Here is a 20,662-nt window from a genome sequence, read left to right on the forward strand (position 1 = left end):
GAGAGAGAGAGAGAGAGAGAGAGAGAGAGAGAGAGAGAGAGAAGGGGTCCAAAAGGCTTTTATCTGCAAATCCACACCAAATAATTCATGGGAGAGTTGAGATTCATCAAATGGTTTAGCCAACATTGATTACCGTATTTCCAATGTAGTGATTTGATACACATGTGGTATTTGAAAAAAATAAAATAATTTACGCTTCTAAAATCATATAATACAAATGAGACACTTTGTCTGAGAGAACCTTGGCAGATGCATCACTATTGTACTAGTCAGAGCTACAGCCACACCTACATAGTAGCTGCTTTTTTTCTAACTTCTGTTTTTCATCAAGCACCAACAGCAGCCAATGAGAGCTAGTGCTCCAACGCATTCCATAGAATTAATACCCCGTGCTTCCGAGGCAGTCTCTTATTGAACTTCCACATTCAATTCCATTTCCTCTGAATAGTGTGTCTGCCCCAGTGGTAAAAGAAGCCCCCCCCCCCGCATTGATTTAAATTCGGAGAGCACCATGGAGGTTCAAAGACCTCTACTCAGCATTGTTACACAAGGCCATTGAAGGCAAAAGCCTTAAAGGATTGGGGTGTTTCAATTGTGGAGAGGGTGGCAAAGGGAAAATAAGCATTTATATAAATACCTTTTGGCAGAAAGAAATCAGAAAAAGTGCTCGCTTGTGGCTGATATAAAGTCAAAAGGGGTGTGCAGTCGGTGTCTGCCCATTATTCCGACATCTCAATATTGAGAGGTCGGAAATATGACATGGCACCGTGCAGTCATTAATGCAGACCCTTTCGACAACCTTGTAAATGAGCGCTAAACCAAAAGCTCCTTCCATTGGAGAAATAATCTCCTGGTTCCATGTTGGTATACAACAGAACAGAGGACAGCAACTTCACCCCTTAATCATACACACACATCTTCCCTCATAATATGGATGAGAACCCCTGCTCTAGAACGATCTACAAAAAGGCTAATAGCTATACGGTATAACCACCCACTTGTCCTTTAGCCTCCAGTCCGCTGACCCTAGATCATTCTCATCTTAAATGCAACAATATAGGTCAATGATTATGCCCCTCTTAACACAGTGTTTACATTATGCATAGCATGGCTTTCACCACGGCAACAAATATTCCCTGTGTGAATACCATATGCAACTCAGAGACCTCAGAGAAGCTACAGTGCTGTGAAGAGCAGATATGCACTGGTACAATGTCAGCCGTTATATTGTTCATCTGGTTTAAACATAAAGCATATTGTGAAAAGAAGAGAGGAGCAGATCCCCTCTGTATTAATGTAATGTCTGAATGGGGGGGGATTGATAACATATCATACTGCTGGGCAGGCTACAGCTTAGCTTTTGAGTGCTCCTTGCAATGCAGTGCTACCCTCCAGGCAGGCACCATCAGTGCAATAAGCCAGTGATATTCCACTAATGGCTGCATGATTTGTCCAGGTCTGTATTCACATAAGATTAAAATGTCCATAAGTAGGCCTGCAGGACATATGACAAACAAGGGGACATTTGCTAATGCAGAGGTCACATCAACTGTATGGACTTAAGTCTAGTGTGCACTACTACAATGTGGTAGTGGTTATTCTAAGAAGCAAAGCATTTAGCAGAGGTCAGATCTAAATCTTGAATGCTATACATCAACTGAAGGTCATATGATAGAATGAATGTAAACTGAAATGCCAATTACAAACAGTGCCAACCAATCACCATCAACATAATGTTTAGATATGAGATTACTCATTGAGGAAAAGAAAATGATTTCCCCCCAAAAGTCTCTGCATTGATCATTTCACTCCATTGCTGGTGTTTTTAAAGCTAGCTAAACAGCTCCATTCAATCCTCTGTTTTGTGGTGACAAAGACAGAGACAGCTGCCAGCTGCTGCAGTGTCTGTGTATTTGCCAACCTCCATTCAAAATGTATTTTCTTAGAGCCATTTCTATCAAAAGAGGCCTGCTGTTTTTGCTTGTCCTGGGAAACTCAGAGGGCAAAACAGGCAAATCTTCTGGGTGATGTGAGATTTGTTCCCCAGGTTTTGTGAGGGATTGTAGGTCCATTGCATCCCATTGTTTGGACAGAAGGGAATCTTACCCAACAGGGTTCCAGCATGACTAGCCTCGCAAGCCAGTCTGTTTCACTCTCATTGCAATACGACGAACACGTTGCCATATGCCTTGCTGACAAATCACTCTATTTGACTCATTTGTCAGCAAGGCATATGGCAACTTGTTGGTCGTGCTGCAATGAGTTATGAGTGGCAACCTTTTTTTATTTAAATGTAGAGAAAGAGCTCAATAATTACAATACAGACATTTTCTTGAGAACAACTTTGATAAAATAAGTATACCTAATGGTTGCACATAGGCAAACTTTAAAATACTGTAAAAGATCAAGTCAGTGTTTTTGATAGAACAGCTAAATAAACCGAGATAAAGATATTTACATAAACCTTCCAAGTTAATGGAATCCAATTTATCTCTTTTAAAGTCAACAAAACTTCAGTAGATTTTTCGACTTTGTTGATGACATGACGGATTATAGTCTTGGATCTCTTGTTTATGGATTTTAAGAGAGATGTTGAAATACAGAACAGTTTAAACTCTAAAGTGGTATATAATCTTAAATGGGTTAATGTTCGCCTATTATGACATGCTTAGAATACGTTGCTTGATTCAACATTTAGATATTAATGAATTTGGAATATGGTATATGAACTACATTATGAAAAATCGGACAGATACGTCTTGATCACATGACTATAGAGATCATGTGTACCGGATGATTGGATAAAATCTGTCAGGCAGAAAAGCACATTATCTCTGTGAGAATTGATTGCACCACAGACTCTACAGTATACTGAGAGGTAGAGTCACTGCATAATTACAGTATAGATCCATTATTCATTGATCAAATTAGGATAGGTTCTGAATCACCGGCATTCATTGCGTTGCAGACAAGATGGCTTCTGAGTAGGCCTGGGTAATGTAGACAAAATAAAATATCACAATATGTTTTACCAATTACCTTGATATTGGGATGATAATACTGTATTGTGACAATATCTAACTATAAATGCCCCTGTAGGTCTGTAATCCACGTAACTCGAGAACCGTTCGCCCCACAAATTCGACACACACGTTCCACACCCCCACAGAGAGTGCAGTGCCCGGTGTCAACTGTCAGGTCGGTCGGACCCATGGTTGTCCAGAACCGCCACAAAAGGATATTTGGGCATGCCTGACAAAGAACTCCATATATGGGCATAAAAGGGGATACCGCTGACATCACTTCTGACATCACGATATAAGTGCAGTGCCGGTGTCGAGTCGTTCAAACCCACGGTTGTCCAGGACTGCCACAAAAGTCCTCTAGCTCTGGATAGGGCCCCTGAGTTCCTTCAAAATATAGCAAAGCTATCGATATAATATAAATGCATGGCCACAAAATAGCCTACAAAAGAATACGTAGATTGAAATGAACAACTCTGTCATGTTCCGATTATAGGACACCATCTTCCTAAACATGAAATGCTATATACTGTAGGACAGATGAGATGATGATATTAAAGGACCACTTCACCACTTTTCAACCTATCTTCATATAATTGGTCCTCACTAATGATCATGATAAAATAGCACAATGTTTTTCTACTCGGTCTGTGTCTCATAGGAGGGATGTGGGCAGTTCAGAAACCCGTCCACCAGTGACATCATTGATGGGGAATCCAAGCTAATAGAAATGGCAGGCTTTCTATTCCTGAGATCTGTCTGCGTCCCTGCAGAGGACGCACCACATCTGTGTGTGTTTGGGAGGGGTGTGGGCACCGGCTAACCCAATTGCTGAACGTTTCACGTACCTTGTACTTCATTTACTTTCCTTCCAAGGAATTTTTATATGAAGTCACAGGAATTAATGCAACAGGTAATATTTACAGAGGAGATTTATTTTTTTATTTTTTATCATAACACACAACAGACATGACAAACGAACACCAAATCCCACCCAAACACAGCCTATCCTGTTAAATCCAAATAAGGAAATAAAAATAGAGTAGAGTAGAGCAGGCGGGTAGGGAGACGTGGACAATCTGACAGGCGGAGAGGCAAGCAGGCACACTACTGTGAAACTGTCACGTTCGTGCTCGTCGTCTCATGCTGTTTTTAAAGTTTTGGTACTTATGTCTTCCTTATCGTTCGATGATTGATAAATTCCCTGTAGAGTCTATTTTTCTTAATGCAAGCTTTTTCCAAAACCTTGGTTAGCCATGGTTTCATCCTCTTTAGGATTTTGTCTGTATTCCTTCTATGGACAATGACGGTCATAAAATGACAAATGTACCTAGAAATGCATTTTTTTATGTTTCATTGGTATCCTCTACATACCAATGGGCGAGCCGAGAATGGTGGTAGGTGGATGTTAAGCTTTCTCTGTAAATAAATAGGCACTAGTATGAAGCAAAGATTTCCCACAGGAGGGAATCAAAAGGAACCTAGGATTAGGGGGAAATAAAATACCCCCTAATAGTGACAAAACATGGCCAATTTTGGCCATGGCCTACATATATACATTCTGGATCCAAATGAATGGAGTAACTGTGCTGAACCTGAACACTGAACAGCCAGACTGCTCTAAAACGCTCTTTCTACTGTTCAAATCAGTGTGAGCAAGCTGATGTGCTCTTTCTGAAATGGCTTTTCAGTGGTGGTGTTTCACATCAAGCAGGGGCTCCAACACACTAGAGCGTGACCGATCTCATAATTTTGGGTCCGAAGCCAATGCCAATTTTGGAGTCCTAGACCACCAATTACCAGATTTTGAAGCAAATTTTGTCAAAAAGTGCAAAATGTTATAGTGAAGGCTAGGAGAATAACAGTTTAAAATATAAATGTTTCAGTGTGAAAGGTCAATACATTATTTTCACAAAAGGGAGTTCTGCATTTGTGACAACTAGGCCTACTCTTAACAATACACATACAGTAAGCTTAATTTACCAGGTCCTTCCTACATTTGTAGTCCATTTGTTTATTTATATGTATTGTGGTGAAAGAATTCAATTCAGCAAGTTTATGGTGACCAAACATCCCTAAGTCAAAGAAAGTACGTGAAGAGGCTTTTTGCAGAGCCAAGCTGCATGTGCACGTGTTGGAATGAACATAATAAAATTATCAGAAGTGAGTTACAAAGAGGTACCCTGCTCACTTTGACTACAATATAGGCCTACATAAGGACAATGACTTGGGTTTGATTTCCATCTCAGGGCCCTATAGTTGCTGTCTCTCGCTCTTCAAATGGCAAGTCTCAATAAAGCATAAATCCCGAAAATAGTCCTTAAAAGTGCAAAGTGCCTCTCTGCACTTTGCAGTATGTAACCTTTGAATCATTCATGAACTTTATACTGTACATGTGGCAGTGACTCTGAGTAGTCATATACAGTAGATAGCCTGATAGGCCTACAGTGCAACCGTCTTAAAAGCACATGCCAGTATGCAAAGAAAATGTAGTATTTTGACAAAATGTAGCTTTGTGAAAAAGCATACAAATAATGGATCCATTGTAAGTCCCAATTCTTAGTACAAGTGTACTGAACAACCAAGGCACATTTGCTCTATCCCCAAGAGGAAAAGTGTTTGGAAAACTAAACAAAGAAATCAATCAAAGCTCCCAAATGCTACAGACTCAACCACTTTAGGAGCTTCTGGAGCTACTTTGTACTGTACAGACTTTAATTCCGTTTCCATTTTTTGCATTTCTTTTTGTACTACTGTAAACCTGCCCGACATTTTTGGATATGATTATATTATTAATTTATCCTTGTGTTTACCAACTAGACAGTCAACAGACATTAGTCCTTACAATATGCTTTTTTGTTGTAATCCTAACGATTAAGAAATATTGGCTTGCAGTGGTAATGCAGGATAACTTGGTAACCACTACAGTGGCATTGGTTGCCATTGTAGCTAGTGCCCCGTATGAATAAATAAGGCTACATGATATACTGGATGTTTTAAGATACCGCAGTAAAGTGGACAGTGTCTGGCACCATTATGTGTTATGACACACAAGTCAGCTCAAATCAAAATTTCTGAGTAGACCGTGGAGTCTTCTGGACAACCGTGTCTGGCTCACCACTTTCTCAGATCACATTCCTTCATTGGTAATGAGCAACACTTTAAACTCATATCCGCAGAGACAAGGCAAAATCTAGAACAGTATGAATGTAAGTTCCCTGACTTTCCCTCGCATGAGCTATAGAAAGTGCCATCTCCAACAACACACACTGTGTATAGGTCTCTTCAAACACAACATAAAATGGGACAGCATCCAACAGTGGAACTCAACAGGGATAAAGCATTTTATGGTACGTGACAAGGCCAATCCGCTATCACTTGGTGTCACATGGTGTATTACAGCAACCAGAACTAAACAGGGATTCAGTTTACTGTGGTACAATATAGTCAGTTCCACTATCTATTTTTGTCGGATTGTTTTTGTAGATTTGCATAAATATACATTTTTGGAAAGGGTATATTGTGTGAGGAATCAGAAAACCAATGTTCCCATTTGCCTAGATTGGAATTTACAAAAAGTCAATTATTCAATCAAAGCAAACGGTACAAACAATATTGGTTTGCCTCTTCTACAAAAATAAAAGTTACAAGTTACTGTCGCGTGTTGCCATTCTCTTGTACTAGTATTATTTCCCACCACGAAGTAGCCTTGCATCTCGGAGGACAGGCAAGACGGGCAGTGTCGGTAGGCCAATCAGAGGCAGGCGGGGCGTTACCATGTCTAGGCTCGGACGTAGAAAGAAATCACGCCATGTTTGAAGTACCCATTTTCCAGGGGATCCAGCTGTCGATCCTGCGGAGCAATGGCTGCTTGTGCCCATGCCCTTGTTTGGACATGGACTCTCATGATGTGCTGCTTCAGAGCTCCAGGTGTTGGAGGGAGCTTGTCACTTCCTGCCCAATGTTTGCAGAACAGATGCCATCGCAGTTCAGGGATTGTCTTGAAATTGATACCCTTGGGTGAGTAAGGTACACATAGGACTCCAGTTATCGAGATAGCATTCCTTCCGCCACGTCTGCTTCATCCAGGTAGACCTGCAGCCAGGTTGCCTTGCTTATACCTGTATGAGAGAACCTCCCTGTGTTGTCTGCCCCGGTGAATGCAAGGCTGACAAAGCCTTTGCCCTTTCTTTACCTAGAGCTCGCCACAGTGGTTCAATCTGCACAACACCAGAGGCCATAGAAATGGACGTGTTCTTCAGCAAGAGGTCATAGTTTGCTGTGACTAGCACCAAAACGTCCATATCTGGGGAGAAAAATAGCAACTGTGCATCAGGTGGGTTTTGTTGTGAAGCCAGCAAAGCCTTGTGGAACAGCAGTGTGTCTGCTTCTTTGTGTTTTTTTCCCTCAAAGACCAGGTCTTTGTATCCAGAAGCAGACGTGATGATTAACTTGGAGGATCCCCTGTTGTACTCTGTTGTAGAGTTTTGGCGTAGATGGATTAACTTGGACTTGTTATCATGGCATGGCAGAATTGTTCCATCAAGAGCAAACAGTGCCCTTGGTGCCAGAGTGAATTCATAGTTTCCTATGGCCTCTTTCTGGTTGATGTTTCGGCTTGAGCTGGCAAGTACCATCAGCCTTGCAAAGAGGTCATTGGTCTCCTTCAGATCTCTAACTCTAGTCACAGCAAACTATGACCTCTTGCTGAAGAACATGTCCATTTGTATGGCCTCTGGTGTTGTGCAGATTGAACCACTGTGGCGAGCTCTAAGTAAAGAAAGAGCAAAGGCTTTGCCAGCTTCCATGCAGTCACTGGGGCCCGACAACACAGGGAGGTTCTCTCATATAGGCAAGGCAACCTGGCTGCAGGTTGCCTTGCCTAGTCCTTTGTATGTTCAGCTTACTCACCCAAAGGTATCAACATCAAGACAATCCCTGAACTGCGATGGCATCTGTTCTGCAAACATAGGGTACAAGCTCCCTCCAACACCTGGAGCTCTGAAGTCCATGTCCGAACAAGGGCATGGGCACAAGCAGCCATTGCTCTGCAGGATAGACAGCTGGATGCCCTGCAAAATGTGTACTTAAAACACTTAGGGGCACGGTGGCACAGTTTGTAGTGCTGTCGCCTCACAGCTAGAAGGTCCTGGGTTCGATTCCCGCTTGGGACACTGTGGGTGCTGGTGGTGTGTTTCCTCCTCCGCGTCATCAGTGCCCATACCTGAGGCGGGGTTGGCGAAAGGGCCTAGTGTCCCCTAGGGTAGGTACCCTCTCAAAAAACATGCAGTAATCCTGGTCTCTAAACTGCCTCCCCCTGGCCAGCCGGGGCGCCTGATGGAGGGGAAAGGAACTGGTTGGAATAACCTGGGAAACTCCCCCCTGTCAGGTGTAAAGGAGCAACTTGGACGAAGGAAGGAAGCATGAGTTCAAGTCCGTTACTCTCCCCATGTCCCCCATATATGGGGACTAGGTTGGCGGAGGGTGTGTAGAGCCCAGGATCATATTAGATAATTGACACAGGGGTGAAAAATGGGTTACAAAATCGTGGGAGTTTTTTTTAGAAAAAAACAAAAAAACACTTGGATGGCATGCTGACACCAAGGACCACAGAGGTCCTCACAGCCCAAAGGCCATTCTTGAGACTGTTCTTGCAGATGTTCCTGCAAAGCTTAGGACTTAGCCTATACTTTTTTTTTTTTTTAAGATATTTTTTTTGCGGCTTACGCCTTTTATTGGTTTTTGAAGGGACAGACAGTAGGCTGGAAACGGGAGAGAGATGGGGGAAGACATGCAGTAAAGGCCGTGTCGGGCTCGGGAGTCGAACCCGCGGCACACTGCGACTGGATTACCAGTCGGGTGCCCAGACGGTTACGCCACCGCCTGGGCAGGACTTAGCCTATACTGACATGTGCCAGTGCCAGTGCCAGAACAATGCACGAAAGTGATGATGATGATGCATAGAGGCTGTCTATGATCACACGTCATGATGTTTGAGATGGTTACACAAACATACAAAGTTCACAGTTAAAAAAGAGATCTCTCTGGGGCGCCCAATGGCCAAGTGGTCCAGGCACATGCCACATATAGGCTTTGGCCTGACAGCGCGTCTTGTGTTCAAGTCCCGTTCATGACGACCTTTGCTGCATGTCTCTCTCCCTTTTTTCTTTCTTTCTTCTATCTTCTCAATAAAAATAACTCAGAGTTAGTAGACTGACTGCCTGGGCTGTGCTGTTTTTTGAGTGGTGTAAACCACTCCTACAACTGGCTTTGTTAGTTTACGTGTCTGTCTGTCTGTCTGTTCGTACCAAAAAATGAGCATGGTTGCTATGGTCACCCAGTTCACACGGGTGTGATTTAATTACGTCAGACATTACGTCAGACCACAGCTGATCAGTCTATATAGGACATTACACCACTCAGTTCACACGGGTGTGATTTTTATCCATATGGTGGATTATGTATTTCAATGGGATGATACAAAAAATTAAATGATAACTTGGGTCATTGGATTCCTTGACCCTGAAAATATAGGTTTAGCCATTAAAATCAATGTTCCATCTTATTTAGAAACCAAGATATTACAAAACGTACATTTTACGGTGGCCATTTTGTAAATTCCAATATGGACGCCACAGACATCTGGGCAAATGGGAACATTGATTTTATGATTCCTTACATAATACCCTTTCCAAAAATGTATAGTTATGCAAATCTTCAAACAAATCCAACAAAACTTTAAATCAAAGCATAAGGGACATGTACCTATACACAGTAAAGCATATACATAAAATAATAATAATAATCCAACATTCAGTAATTAAGACAACACCTTGACTGTGACAGATTGTTGAACCCAATCCAACTAGGTCAATCAACCATTCGTCAGCTGGCCTCAGAGCAAACACGGAATATGTTATGGACTAAATGAGTTCATGTATGCCAAAGCTGAATTACTACTGCCCCTCTCGCTGTAATTACATTAAGTAACAGTCTCTAAAGACAAGTCCACAGCATTCGCTCCAGTCAGCAGTCGTGGGAATCCAGGCAGATCCCCAGACAGTAGATTGTGTGCTGGCTGTCAGTGACTGCATTTCCCTGGACTAAACGTCTGTCATCATAGGATATGGCTGACTGATCCGTGTTCCTGGATCCATTATCCCGCTGAGAAGTACAGTCTGACTCTGAGCTTTCTTATCCATCTCTCAGGGAGTCTACAGCTGTAATTAATTGTATACTATTGCAAGTATAGATTTAGAGTATATATTGACAGCAATATTTCACTTCCTTCAGAATGATTGCCTGTTATGGTTGAAAATAGCCCACATCTTGACTTGAAGATATGACATGCGATCAAAACGTGCAAATCCAAAATCAAATATTGATTTTGATTAATAATTGTGATTTCCATTAATATTTAGAAATATAATCCAGATGAACACTGTGTGATGGTGATGGGGGATATCTGATTTAAGCAGTCATACCAACCTTGAACCTTGATACCTGGCCTGAGTCAAACTAAAGGTCAGCTACTGTAGGTGTGAATACACACCTTGTGCAACTTCTGTCATTTACGTCGTTTACGTTTGTCGTTTACGGTGTTTTTTTTTTAATCATTTTGCTACCTTGTGCCTATAGTAAGCACATGATAGATCAAGGCAGGGCAAGCAGTTTGTAGCTACATGGAAATAAAGAGAACAGAGTACTTAAACCCTTGGCTGTCGTCCGTCCTTCAATTGAGCCTGTTACAAACAACTTAAAAGAGCACTTCACCCAATACAATTGGCCCTCAGGCCCCTAAATGCTCATTATACTGTAAGATTGCACAATTTCCATCTACTCAGTACAGCTCATTGGTGGGCTATGGACAGTTCAGAAATCTGCATACCAACGACAAACAAACAAACTACGACCTTTCTGTTCCAGTCTTGTTTGAAATTACCAAACCTGCCTGATGTCACTGGGCAGATTTGTGAACTGTCCATTCCACAGCCCTCCTCCGAGACAGAGCACGTAGACGGAAATTATGCGAGGCCTAATTATATCAAGATGGGTGAATTGGGCCTTTAAGCTTTACATGTACGGCAGCTGGAAATAGGGGATATTATCTTTCAGCAGACCTGCGTGTTATATAGTCTCATCATATAGTCTTTCCTGCAAATTACAGCTAGAATGAGTGGCCACTAGTGTGTCTGACTGACCTACTGTATATACATACATCTATACAGTGTGCCTCTTCTCCTGCTGATGGTCATTGGTCAAACATTTACCTGGTAAAATTAGTCTACTTTTAAAGTAGGTCACTGGTACTTGCTGCAGGCTGTTAGATGTTACCAAAATGGGTCGGAGGTTTGTTCCATACTGCATCCATAGCTCTAATGCGTTGCATTAGAGCTATGGACCAGAGCTACTGCAACCCCCATGTGCTTGAGTTAAGTCATAAAAGTATGGTTTTGTACCCTATTATCTGGCCTCTGTTATTTTATCATCTTTTGGTCTGCATGATTAATTATACATATTAAAATAACAATAGGCCTAGGCTATAATGTATAATCATTAATCACTTCAGGTTTTCAGAGAGAACACCTGCCCATCAAACCCAAGCGAGTTTTAAATCATCCCTTGGCATGTATCGAGGGCCCTTGGCTGCCTGTACAATTACAGACATACTCAACACAAAGAATACAATGTAAGCCTGTGAAATTGAATGAGGCAGCTATGATTAGCCAACACTTAACTTAACATTAACCCATGGTAAACAGAGCCAGCTCCTACCTTGCAGCTGTAGGGTGCATCACTGAGGTCGATCCCATCCTTTGCAAGTTTATCTCTAATCAATATCTTCAACTTCAACTTTGGATAAGTCACAAAGTCATTACAATCTGTGAATCTTAGATTGTGGTTTCCAGGACAGGAGCGTTGGTGTCTCTCTGTGTCCCCTGTTCGTGACCTTGACCTCTGGGACTGATTCTCTCTCTCAGAGTGATGAGTGTGGAGACAATGTGAGGGACCTAAGTCACCCAAATGCTCCAAGGTGAAATAAAAACCGGCAGATTTATTCGTTTCTTCCTCAATCAACTTCTCCACGGCATCGAGCAGCCTTTGTCTGTGGTACTGTATGCGGACGCCTATGGCATCAAGGTCTGGTTCACCTATTTGTTTACAAACTTCCAAGTCGTCATATCCATTGTCAACAAACGACTCCGCGTATTGAGTCAAACTAAGGCTTGACAGCCATTCAAAAACAAGGTCTGTCCCTTGGCTCATCTTGAGACAGGATAAAAGCGAGGCTTAATCCTTATTCACCGAAATATATTTGGTGGAGGCATCAGTCATCTCAATTCACATCATTGTGTCACCCCGGGGCAAACCGGCGCACGGTTCCACGCTCTGTGTACCAAGAAGTTAAAGTCTCCAAAAAAGAAGCATCTTCTGATTGTAGGGAGTGCAGCAGCGGCGACATTGGTATTCACGATAAATCATGTTTCACGTGTTTCTTTGCCGCAACAACAAAAGATTCTGGTTGGCAAACTCTACAGCTAACCTAGAAAAAAAACAATCCTTTGATCAAATAGAACGCGCAGCAGTATCATGTGCGGCCAACGACGCATAGATGATAGATATATTGCATTTCTTACAAAAATACAAGTCTTTTTTTTTCTTCGCATGCAACAGCAAAACAGTGTTTCGTTGATTGCGCTTACCAAATATCTGAAGTTACCCTAACAAATGTCCGGGTCTCCCGAAGTTGGCTACCAGACTGGGGTTCATCTCTTTTGTTTGATTCATAGAGCCCGTGCGTTACACAGTTGACACTGTGCAGAATAACAAACAAAACACTGCCATTGTCTTGGCATTGAATAAAACGCAAGGTTGAATGCAAACAGGATTATTGTCTGACGTCTGTACCTCAGTACCTGTGCCGTCCCTCCAGACCAGCTTCCACGATATGAACTTTTTTGGCTCTCCCAGACTCCTCTCCATCCAGTGAGCGTGATGCTCAGAGACATCAAGCACATTCACAAAGCTTGGATTAGTTCTCCTTGGTTTGGTTGAAAATATTTTGACCTCTGGCGCCCTCTGTCGGTGTTATTGGGACAGGCGGCTAACTCGAGAAGAGCCATGTGTGATTCAGGACAAGTACAAAGAAAAACAAAAAAGCCTCAACATGCAATGAAGCTGACTGACAAGAAACATGAAAGACAAAACAACCACGATTTAGTTTACATTTATTTTCCATTATATATATATATAGTATACATGTTTAAATTGTTTGTGGCAGATCATCAGACAACCATGTGAAATGTATCTTAATAAAACTGTACAAAAAATGTCTACTATGAGAGACTATACTGCAACTCCACAGATATTCATCCCCGTAGACAGATATATGTTAAGTTATGGCGACTGATAAAACCTGGACCACACCTGCAAGTATACTGCAAGTCAAGTGTAGATTTCAATGATTTGCTAGTACAAGGTGAAGGTATGCAAGAGTTGTGTACAACAGAAAAACAAGTACAAACCAACATACAAATAAATATCTCTCACAGTTATACAATTAGCATGTTCAAAATGAAAATACAAAATAAACGGTAGAAAATGTCTTGTTTTGACGAGAATATAGATTTTGTTCAACTTGGTGATAGATACAAATGCCAGGAACAGTCAATCTCTAAAGGGGATAATACATGGTTGTTTCAACTCTGTAAACACTTCACATCATGCATCCTCCAATGTGCAATAAGAGACCATTTAGGACATACAATGTTTTGTGAATTCAAGCACTTCTTTTCCCATGGGAGATTACACACTCCTGAGACTTCAGGAAGCTCCAATCTAAGATGAGCATGTTTATTTTCCATGTTTGGACAATGGGTAATTTATACAGAACCATTGTTTAGACGTAAATATGTTTTTATCTCAAAAGTACATTAAAGGTATTCATTTTTAATATATCATTGAAATAAAATGTATATATGTTCTCAAATATATAAATATATCATATCATTAAACTGACATTGAAAACAAATCTGAAAGTGAAGCAATCAGCAGAATTGGCAAATGACATAGATAAGCTTTAATTCATATTTTGGTCCTTTAAAAAAAAATCAAGATAAATGTAGAGAAAACAAAATCAAATTAGACACATTACTCTTAGGTACAAAAAAAATAGTGCAAACCCCCCCCATCTGCTCGTTCTAACGCATTTTCTCAGTAGTACACGGCACAGTAACAATGAAGTTTATTTCTGCCAACTAATAAAAATGAAGGGTGTCACTCCAAAACGCTCTCAGTCTTTGATAAAAGAAAAACATTAATTTGTGTTGATTACTCAGTACTTGGTGGTGGATAAATACATTCTAAGATGATGTGACAATTTCATAAGAAAATGATCATAGGATACTAAACCAAAGATGTTCACCAATACTACATGGGTTTAAGTGTCATTGCAGCAATTGTTTGATACGAGTCCACAGCACATAAGTATCTCACATATCTCATTTTGGAATGAACCCCCTCAAATACACTTTTCCTGTCTTCTGAAAACATCTACAGCAGTATGGGACAGTCTGAGTGGATGCTATGGCCTCAAAGGCACCCTCTCTCTCTACAAACAGTAGACCTCAGGATTTATAACCATTGAGAAAACAAAAACACAAGACAACGCTGTGAAATTAAGCAACTCTTTGGTGTCAGAAAAGAACATGGCCACTAATGTATGTCATGTGGCCAAAACCTGCACTGTCAAATTTGTGTCCAGTTGTCCTGTTATTTACAACATTTGGCAGCAATCTGGATTGATACAAGGTCTTTGTCTCTCTCTTTTCAAAATAAAAGACAGACAAATGATGCTCCTACATTGACACAAATAGCAGCATATCCTTGCACCTCATAAAAAGAATCCTAATTACAAGAGAAGTCTAGGTAATCACATTGAAACACACTGTCAAGCAAAAACAAAAAATCTCAAAAGACCTAATGTAATTAATATACTGTATCTATGTAGTATTATAAATAATGGTGCCCATACACATATTCCTGAATATATGCATGTTCACAAACACACAGATATACACATAGGTAGAGGTTAGTATATATGCGTCATGATAGGCAAAGGCAGAAGAGAATCTTTTTTTGTTGATGGTTTCAGAAATATGAGCAATGAAAATTTGTACTGACACTTTGGGGTGCTTGGTCATTCTACTGGCATCTAACAATACAGTAACACCATATCCATTGTGCTGGAAGAGATACATGCGTATTTAGGTGGAAAAGCAAAACCCTACCAAAAATGATCAAAAGAAGAACAAACGGCTGTCTAGATCAGAATCATTCACAAAAGGAGTTTGAGAACTGTAACAGAAAATAAAATAAACAGTTATGTAATCTAATCATGTTTTAAGGATAAACCCACGAGTGAATCATTATTCCCGTGTGATTTACACCTGATTTTTACTTGGTTGCACGCCGGTGTCTTGCACCCATAATAGCCGATCTACAAGCTCACAACTCGTCGCACTGCAACGTCAGGCTATACTGTAGCTGCAACCACTGACAACTTCAGGGGTATCAACTCTTCATTTATAAATCGATGTAAACTCTCTCAGCCCGGGGTAAACATTTCCTGCACATTCATGTGCATTTTGTTGATATACAGTAGGAGATTTTTTTTTTTTTTTTTAATGCCCAGCACACATTACTTACTGCTTACTTATTAGGATGGTATCATCCCAATAAATAGGCAAAATTTGGACTTCCAGAAAACACATTGCATCTACGTCTCACCTAGAACCTTCATAGGTAAATGTTTCCATACAAATGATGGGTGATAATCTAGTGTACTACCAGCCCTTATTTGGCGAGATGCAACAAGGCTCATCATCACCTCTTTGTCAATAATCTGCTGTTCCAAGTGTTTGACAAATCCTTATATTAAAAAAAAATAGTTATTCTGTTCTAAGTGCTTGACAAATCCTTCGTATAAAAATCAAAACAAAATCAAGCTGACATATAAGATCAGATTAAATCCTGAAATAATTTAGAAAGAGTACAAAAACAAAACAGAACAGGCAGAGTGCTTCATTCTTCCAATCGTTGATATGCATACTAACAGTCAACAAAACGTCAATCTGACAGGCCGGCTTCTCCTCAGACTTTTCTCCTCATGTCAAGTCCTTCACATATGGCACCATAAAGGGCAAGTAAAAGAAAAGATAAACCACAGCAATCAGGCCACTACGAGCACTTGTTTCATAGAATTGTCTTTCCTCTTTCAGAACAAAACAGCAGTATAGTATATGTATAGATATTATATATATACTATGGACAGTATGTGTGTGTGTGTGGGTGTGGCAGATGGGAGTGAAAAGTTCCTGTTCTTCTGTCCCTCTGTGTTGAAACAGAAAGACATGTTCAGAAGACCTCCTTATTTTCCATTCCTCTCGTGTGTCTTTGAATCATCAGGCTGGATGCCATCCACTCCCTCAGCAATCCTCTGGTGACTGAGGTAACGCATTGTGTGAGACCCCCCCAAAAATCCTCAAAAGCATCATATTTGTTAGAGGATGGACCCCTCCCCCCACATGAAGAGAAATGGAGAACAGAAAGAGAGGGACCTGCTGCTGTGTCTCCTCAGAGAGAAAGTGGTGAACGTGATTAAAGAGTCAGAATCGCTCTGCAAGCGGTCCATCAGAGCTGGTACCATTTCTTATCTTTGTACTTCAGCATCACCTGGGGGAGAAATAACACAAGTGAGAGAGTTGGTAAACAGAAAGAAAAAATATGTAAAAACGCTCTACGTTACTGGGCTTGATATGTTCTGTGTGCCATTGTTAACAAGACAATCCGGTTGGGTGGTATCAGGTTAATCCCATTTATTCACATCAAATGGGGCACAAGTTTGAGTCTATGCGGACAATGCTTTTTTCCGAATAATGGGCCACATTGACCAGACATCCCGCTGTGACAAGGTTTGGCGAGAACAGTCGCAACGCGAACAAAGCTCCACGCACAATAAAGTACAATTTACTGTACATATTTAGTTGATGGCATTTAGCAGATGCCCTTATCCAAAGTGACTTACACAAGCTCAATCGGGGGAAATGGCAGGAACCCTAGTCAACAAATAACTAAATGGTCAAATACATTGAGTGCCAAGAAAACAAACAAGGATACCAGTTATACCTCGCATCCATCCAAACAACATGCCATCTAAATAAAAAGTCTTAGCAATGCATCTGTGGACAAGCAAACCGTATACGTCTATCGAAATAACATACTGTACATAGTATTATGTGAACAGTAACCAACATACATCTGCATAGAAAAGATGGCATGTACTGTACTGTACACACACACACACACACACACACCATTTAAGAGGTTTGATGACTTACATTTTGTATCCAATCTAGATATATGTATTTAGCCATGTAAAGCCTAAACCACACCAATGAATCGGCATGCAAGTCCTTGCAGCACGCAACTACCTGCGACAGAATAGTGCTTTAACAGCACATATCACACACACAAGTGTCGAGGTGCGCCGAGCTGCAATGAATATGTTTCCATAGCAATGATTTTTGCGACATAGCGTAAACCGCTGGGTTTCTGTAGTTTGCGACTTGACATAATCAGACCACTGCGACGTACGCTAAAACGGTTTATTTGCGTCTCGAATAACAGCATTACAAAATAAATTGTTTAGTAAAGCAGCCAGTTACAATACATAAGCCTAAACAGGATTTCCCTGACCACTGTCCATGGTGCTGATCCCACCCAGTACCAAGGCAATCATCAGGGTACTGATGGATGAGAATGCTAACCCGACTCCACCAGATTGAAGCTTCCTTCACTTGTTTCACAAACTGGATTGTGAACTTGTGACTCAATACCACCCCCATCTGGCGGAGTCAGGTTATGAGAATGCAGCACAAATCCAGTGTAATGGACTCTGTCAGCTATCATATTGGAGGCACCAACTTTGCCCGCTATACAACTGTCAACTTTCAGATCCCTTTGAAAGAAAAAAGATCCCTTTCTAAAGACGACAACACCTGTGTCTAAGTTTGAATTGCATCACAATTTTATGAAGGTGTTGAAACGGATACCATCGTCATTTTCAAATACCTCAGGTTACCATATTAAGGTTATAACTGCCCAACCCTATCCTTTGCACATACTGTGTTGTACTTTTGACTGTAAAGCCTAGGCGTAGCTCTGATTGTAAAGGAAGCTGAGAAAAGGGATTTGGCGTCTTGAAATTAAGGCCAGATGTGAAACATACATCATGGGCGGATTTGGAGAAATCGTCTGCTGCGTTCATCATAGCCGCCGTTCGATCCTCCAGCTCTCCCAGTTTTTCCCCTCTTTCATCCAGAGCTATCCGGGCACGGGCAAGGTCCCCAACCACTCCAGTGGCAGCCCCCTTCATGCCCTCCAGGCCCGCTGGGCCAGGGATGTGCTTGGCAAGGCTGCGGGAGGCTTTACCAGCAGTTGTCTCACCAACTACCAGAAATACAAGGAAAGGTTTCAAAGTCAGACTGGTTTCAGTGATTAATTAATGTTGTTTATATAGTATAGAAGAAACATTTAAACGTGGGGAAAATAAATAAATAATTGGTACAGCAGGGAATGTAAACACAATCTTATGGACAAATATATGACGTACAAAGCCAGTGCATCAACAAGGGATGAATTCACTTCTTAAATGCTGTGCATCGATTTTGGCAAACAATACATTATCTTAAGTTTTAGTACAGTACCTCCAACATATGGACAATAGAGTCTGAAAAGTATTGGCATTTTGTCTGAAAAGTATTGGCATTTTGTCAGCCAATGACTTCAGCTGCTGGCCTCTATTTCTATAAAAGATCTGCCATTCGTATCTTCATACTGCTATGTACATGCTATTATTAAAAAATATATATATTTTATATTTTTTATGGAGGGACAGACAGTAGGCTGACAAGAAATGGGGAGAGAGATGGGGGGAAGACATGCAGTAAAGGCTGTCGGGATCGGGAGTCGAACCCGCGGCACACTGCCAGACTGGATTACCAGCCACGGTGCCTGGACCACTGAGCCATGGCCCAAGCTGTACATGCTATTATTGCACTAGGATATCTTATTTTAGAATGAGAACAGAACTTGTAAACAAAACAGCTGAAGTTAACATGAAGCTACAGTAGGTGGTGTACTCACAGAGGTCCTCCCTGTCTAGGGATTGTGCCCCTCCACCAAACAAGCCTTTGAAGAACCCTCTGTTGGGAGCCTCTGGTGTCTCCACCGGGTTAAACAGCTCACTGAGCATCTCCTGGAGAAGAAACAACATGTCAAACGATGTACAGTATGTATGTACTGGATTAATCTGTGCTCTAGATTAGGCTGCCTGATTGTCGCCAACCACAAAAGGTGGGGGGGACTATAAAGTCTGTCTGTGCGTGCTAACTTGCTTGCATGTGTGCGTTCATGCATATGTGCATGCGTCACTTCCTGATCTTCATCTCCTCTAGCATGGTGAAATTGGTGATATAAATTTGTGGCATGCATAAATATGTCACCATCTTGTGGACTTAACATAATGCATATCGAGGTCTTGCAATGCAATACATACCGGTAACCTAAATACAACTATGCTCAACTATTTAATAAACAAACAGCAGTCATTTATGTTCAGACATTGACATGTGAAGTCCACAATTTGTTTTTAAGTTTATAATAGTTGTTTTGTAAAGCACTTGTCAAACCATTAGTTACACAACGTGCTAATGGATGGACAAATGGAGAACAGTGTTAAGTCAGGCCTATAACCTAAACCTACCCATTTTCGGGAAAGCATCTGTGTCATTTTAGACTTTTGCGTTTGCTATTCAAAAATAGCACATATTAAACATCCGCATTTTTGAAAAATCTTGAAAGTGATTAAAAATTGTTGAATTTTGAATTAGGAAAAAGTTTGAAAACTACTCAGCTATACAAAATGCTGTAGGGATCTGCCTCTGGTCTTAAAGGGTAAGACTACTTTTGTAGAGGTTTGGGTTGTGTACCATCATGTTACCTTGCCATGATGCAACTCCAAATGTGGACAAGGGGGGGGGGGGGGGGGGGGGAGTTCCAGACCCATAGGAACGCACCCAGGGTGCCGGCCCGGTTCCAGCGAGCCGCCCCGCGTCCAAAACGGTAGAGAAATGACAAAGTTACCATGTGGGGGTCCCCGAGAGTGGGGAGTTCCAGACCCCCAGGTACGCGCCCAGGGGGCCGGGCCGGTTCCGACGTGCCGCCCCGTGTCCGAAATGGTTGAGAAATGACAGAGTTACTGTGTGCTGGTCCCTCTACTGTACTGTCACTGTACTGTACTGTACTGGCACACCCGAAATCATCATATATACAGTTAATATGTGCGTGTGTGTTTGTGTTAGGTTGCGCACAGGTGGTGAAAAACAACCGTGCTGTTTTCATGCTCACACCTACCCAGCCAGCCAACCAGGCAGGCACCCACACACATAAGTCCGTAAGGGAGTGGCTTGCACCACTCAAAAATAATTGCTCACATTTGGAGTTACATCATGGCACAACCCAAACCACTTCACTGTATATTATTGATATGAATTCCCTAAAACAAAGTGGGAGTGATG

The 20,662-nt window shown here is 41.4% G+C and overlaps 2 protein-coding genes across 11 annotated transcripts in view; both read right to left on the minus strand.

The window, feature by feature from the left end:
- The window catches only part of sash1b (SAM and SH3 domain containing 1b), a 67,700-nt gene extending 54,644 nt beyond the window's left edge, over positions 1 to 13,056 (minus strand). For 3 of the 5 annotated variants that reach the window (XM_079528336.1, XM_079528335.1, XM_079528340.1), the window contains exon 1: positions 11,799 to 12,926. In XM_079528336.1, the coding sequence (XP_079384462.1) occupies positions 11,799 to 12,290 (492 nt within the window). In that variant the 5' untranslated portion in view covers positions 12,291 to 12,926. The other 2 variants (XM_079528337.1, XM_079528338.1) reach the window with 2 other exon arrangements.
- Positions 13,057 to 13,235: 179 nt separating this feature from the next.
- stxbp5b (syntaxin binding protein 5b (tomosyn)) overlaps positions 13,236 to 20,662 on the minus strand; it is a 37,814-nt gene continuing 30,387 nt past the window's right edge. For all 6 annotated transcript variants that reach the window (XM_079528346.1, XM_079528344.1, XM_079528345.1 and 3 more), the window contains 3 exons: positions 19,230 to 19,341; positions 18,313 to 18,533; positions 13,236 to 16,757 (listed from right to left, as the gene is read on the minus strand). In XM_079528346.1, coding sequence (XP_079384472.1) covers positions 16,716 to 16,757; positions 18,313 to 18,533; positions 19,230 to 19,341 — 375 coding nt within the window. In that variant the 3' untranslated portion in view covers positions 13,236 to 16,715. The remainder of the gene's footprint in view (positions 16,758 to 18,312; positions 18,534 to 19,229; positions 19,342 to 20,662) is intronic.

This window comes from Electrona antarctica (genome assembly GCF_951216825.1).
Source record: "Electrona antarctica genome assembly, chromosome: 18".
Classification (NCBI taxonomy): Eukaryota; Metazoa; Chordata; class Actinopteri; order Myctophiformes; family Myctophidae; genus Electrona; species Electrona antarctica.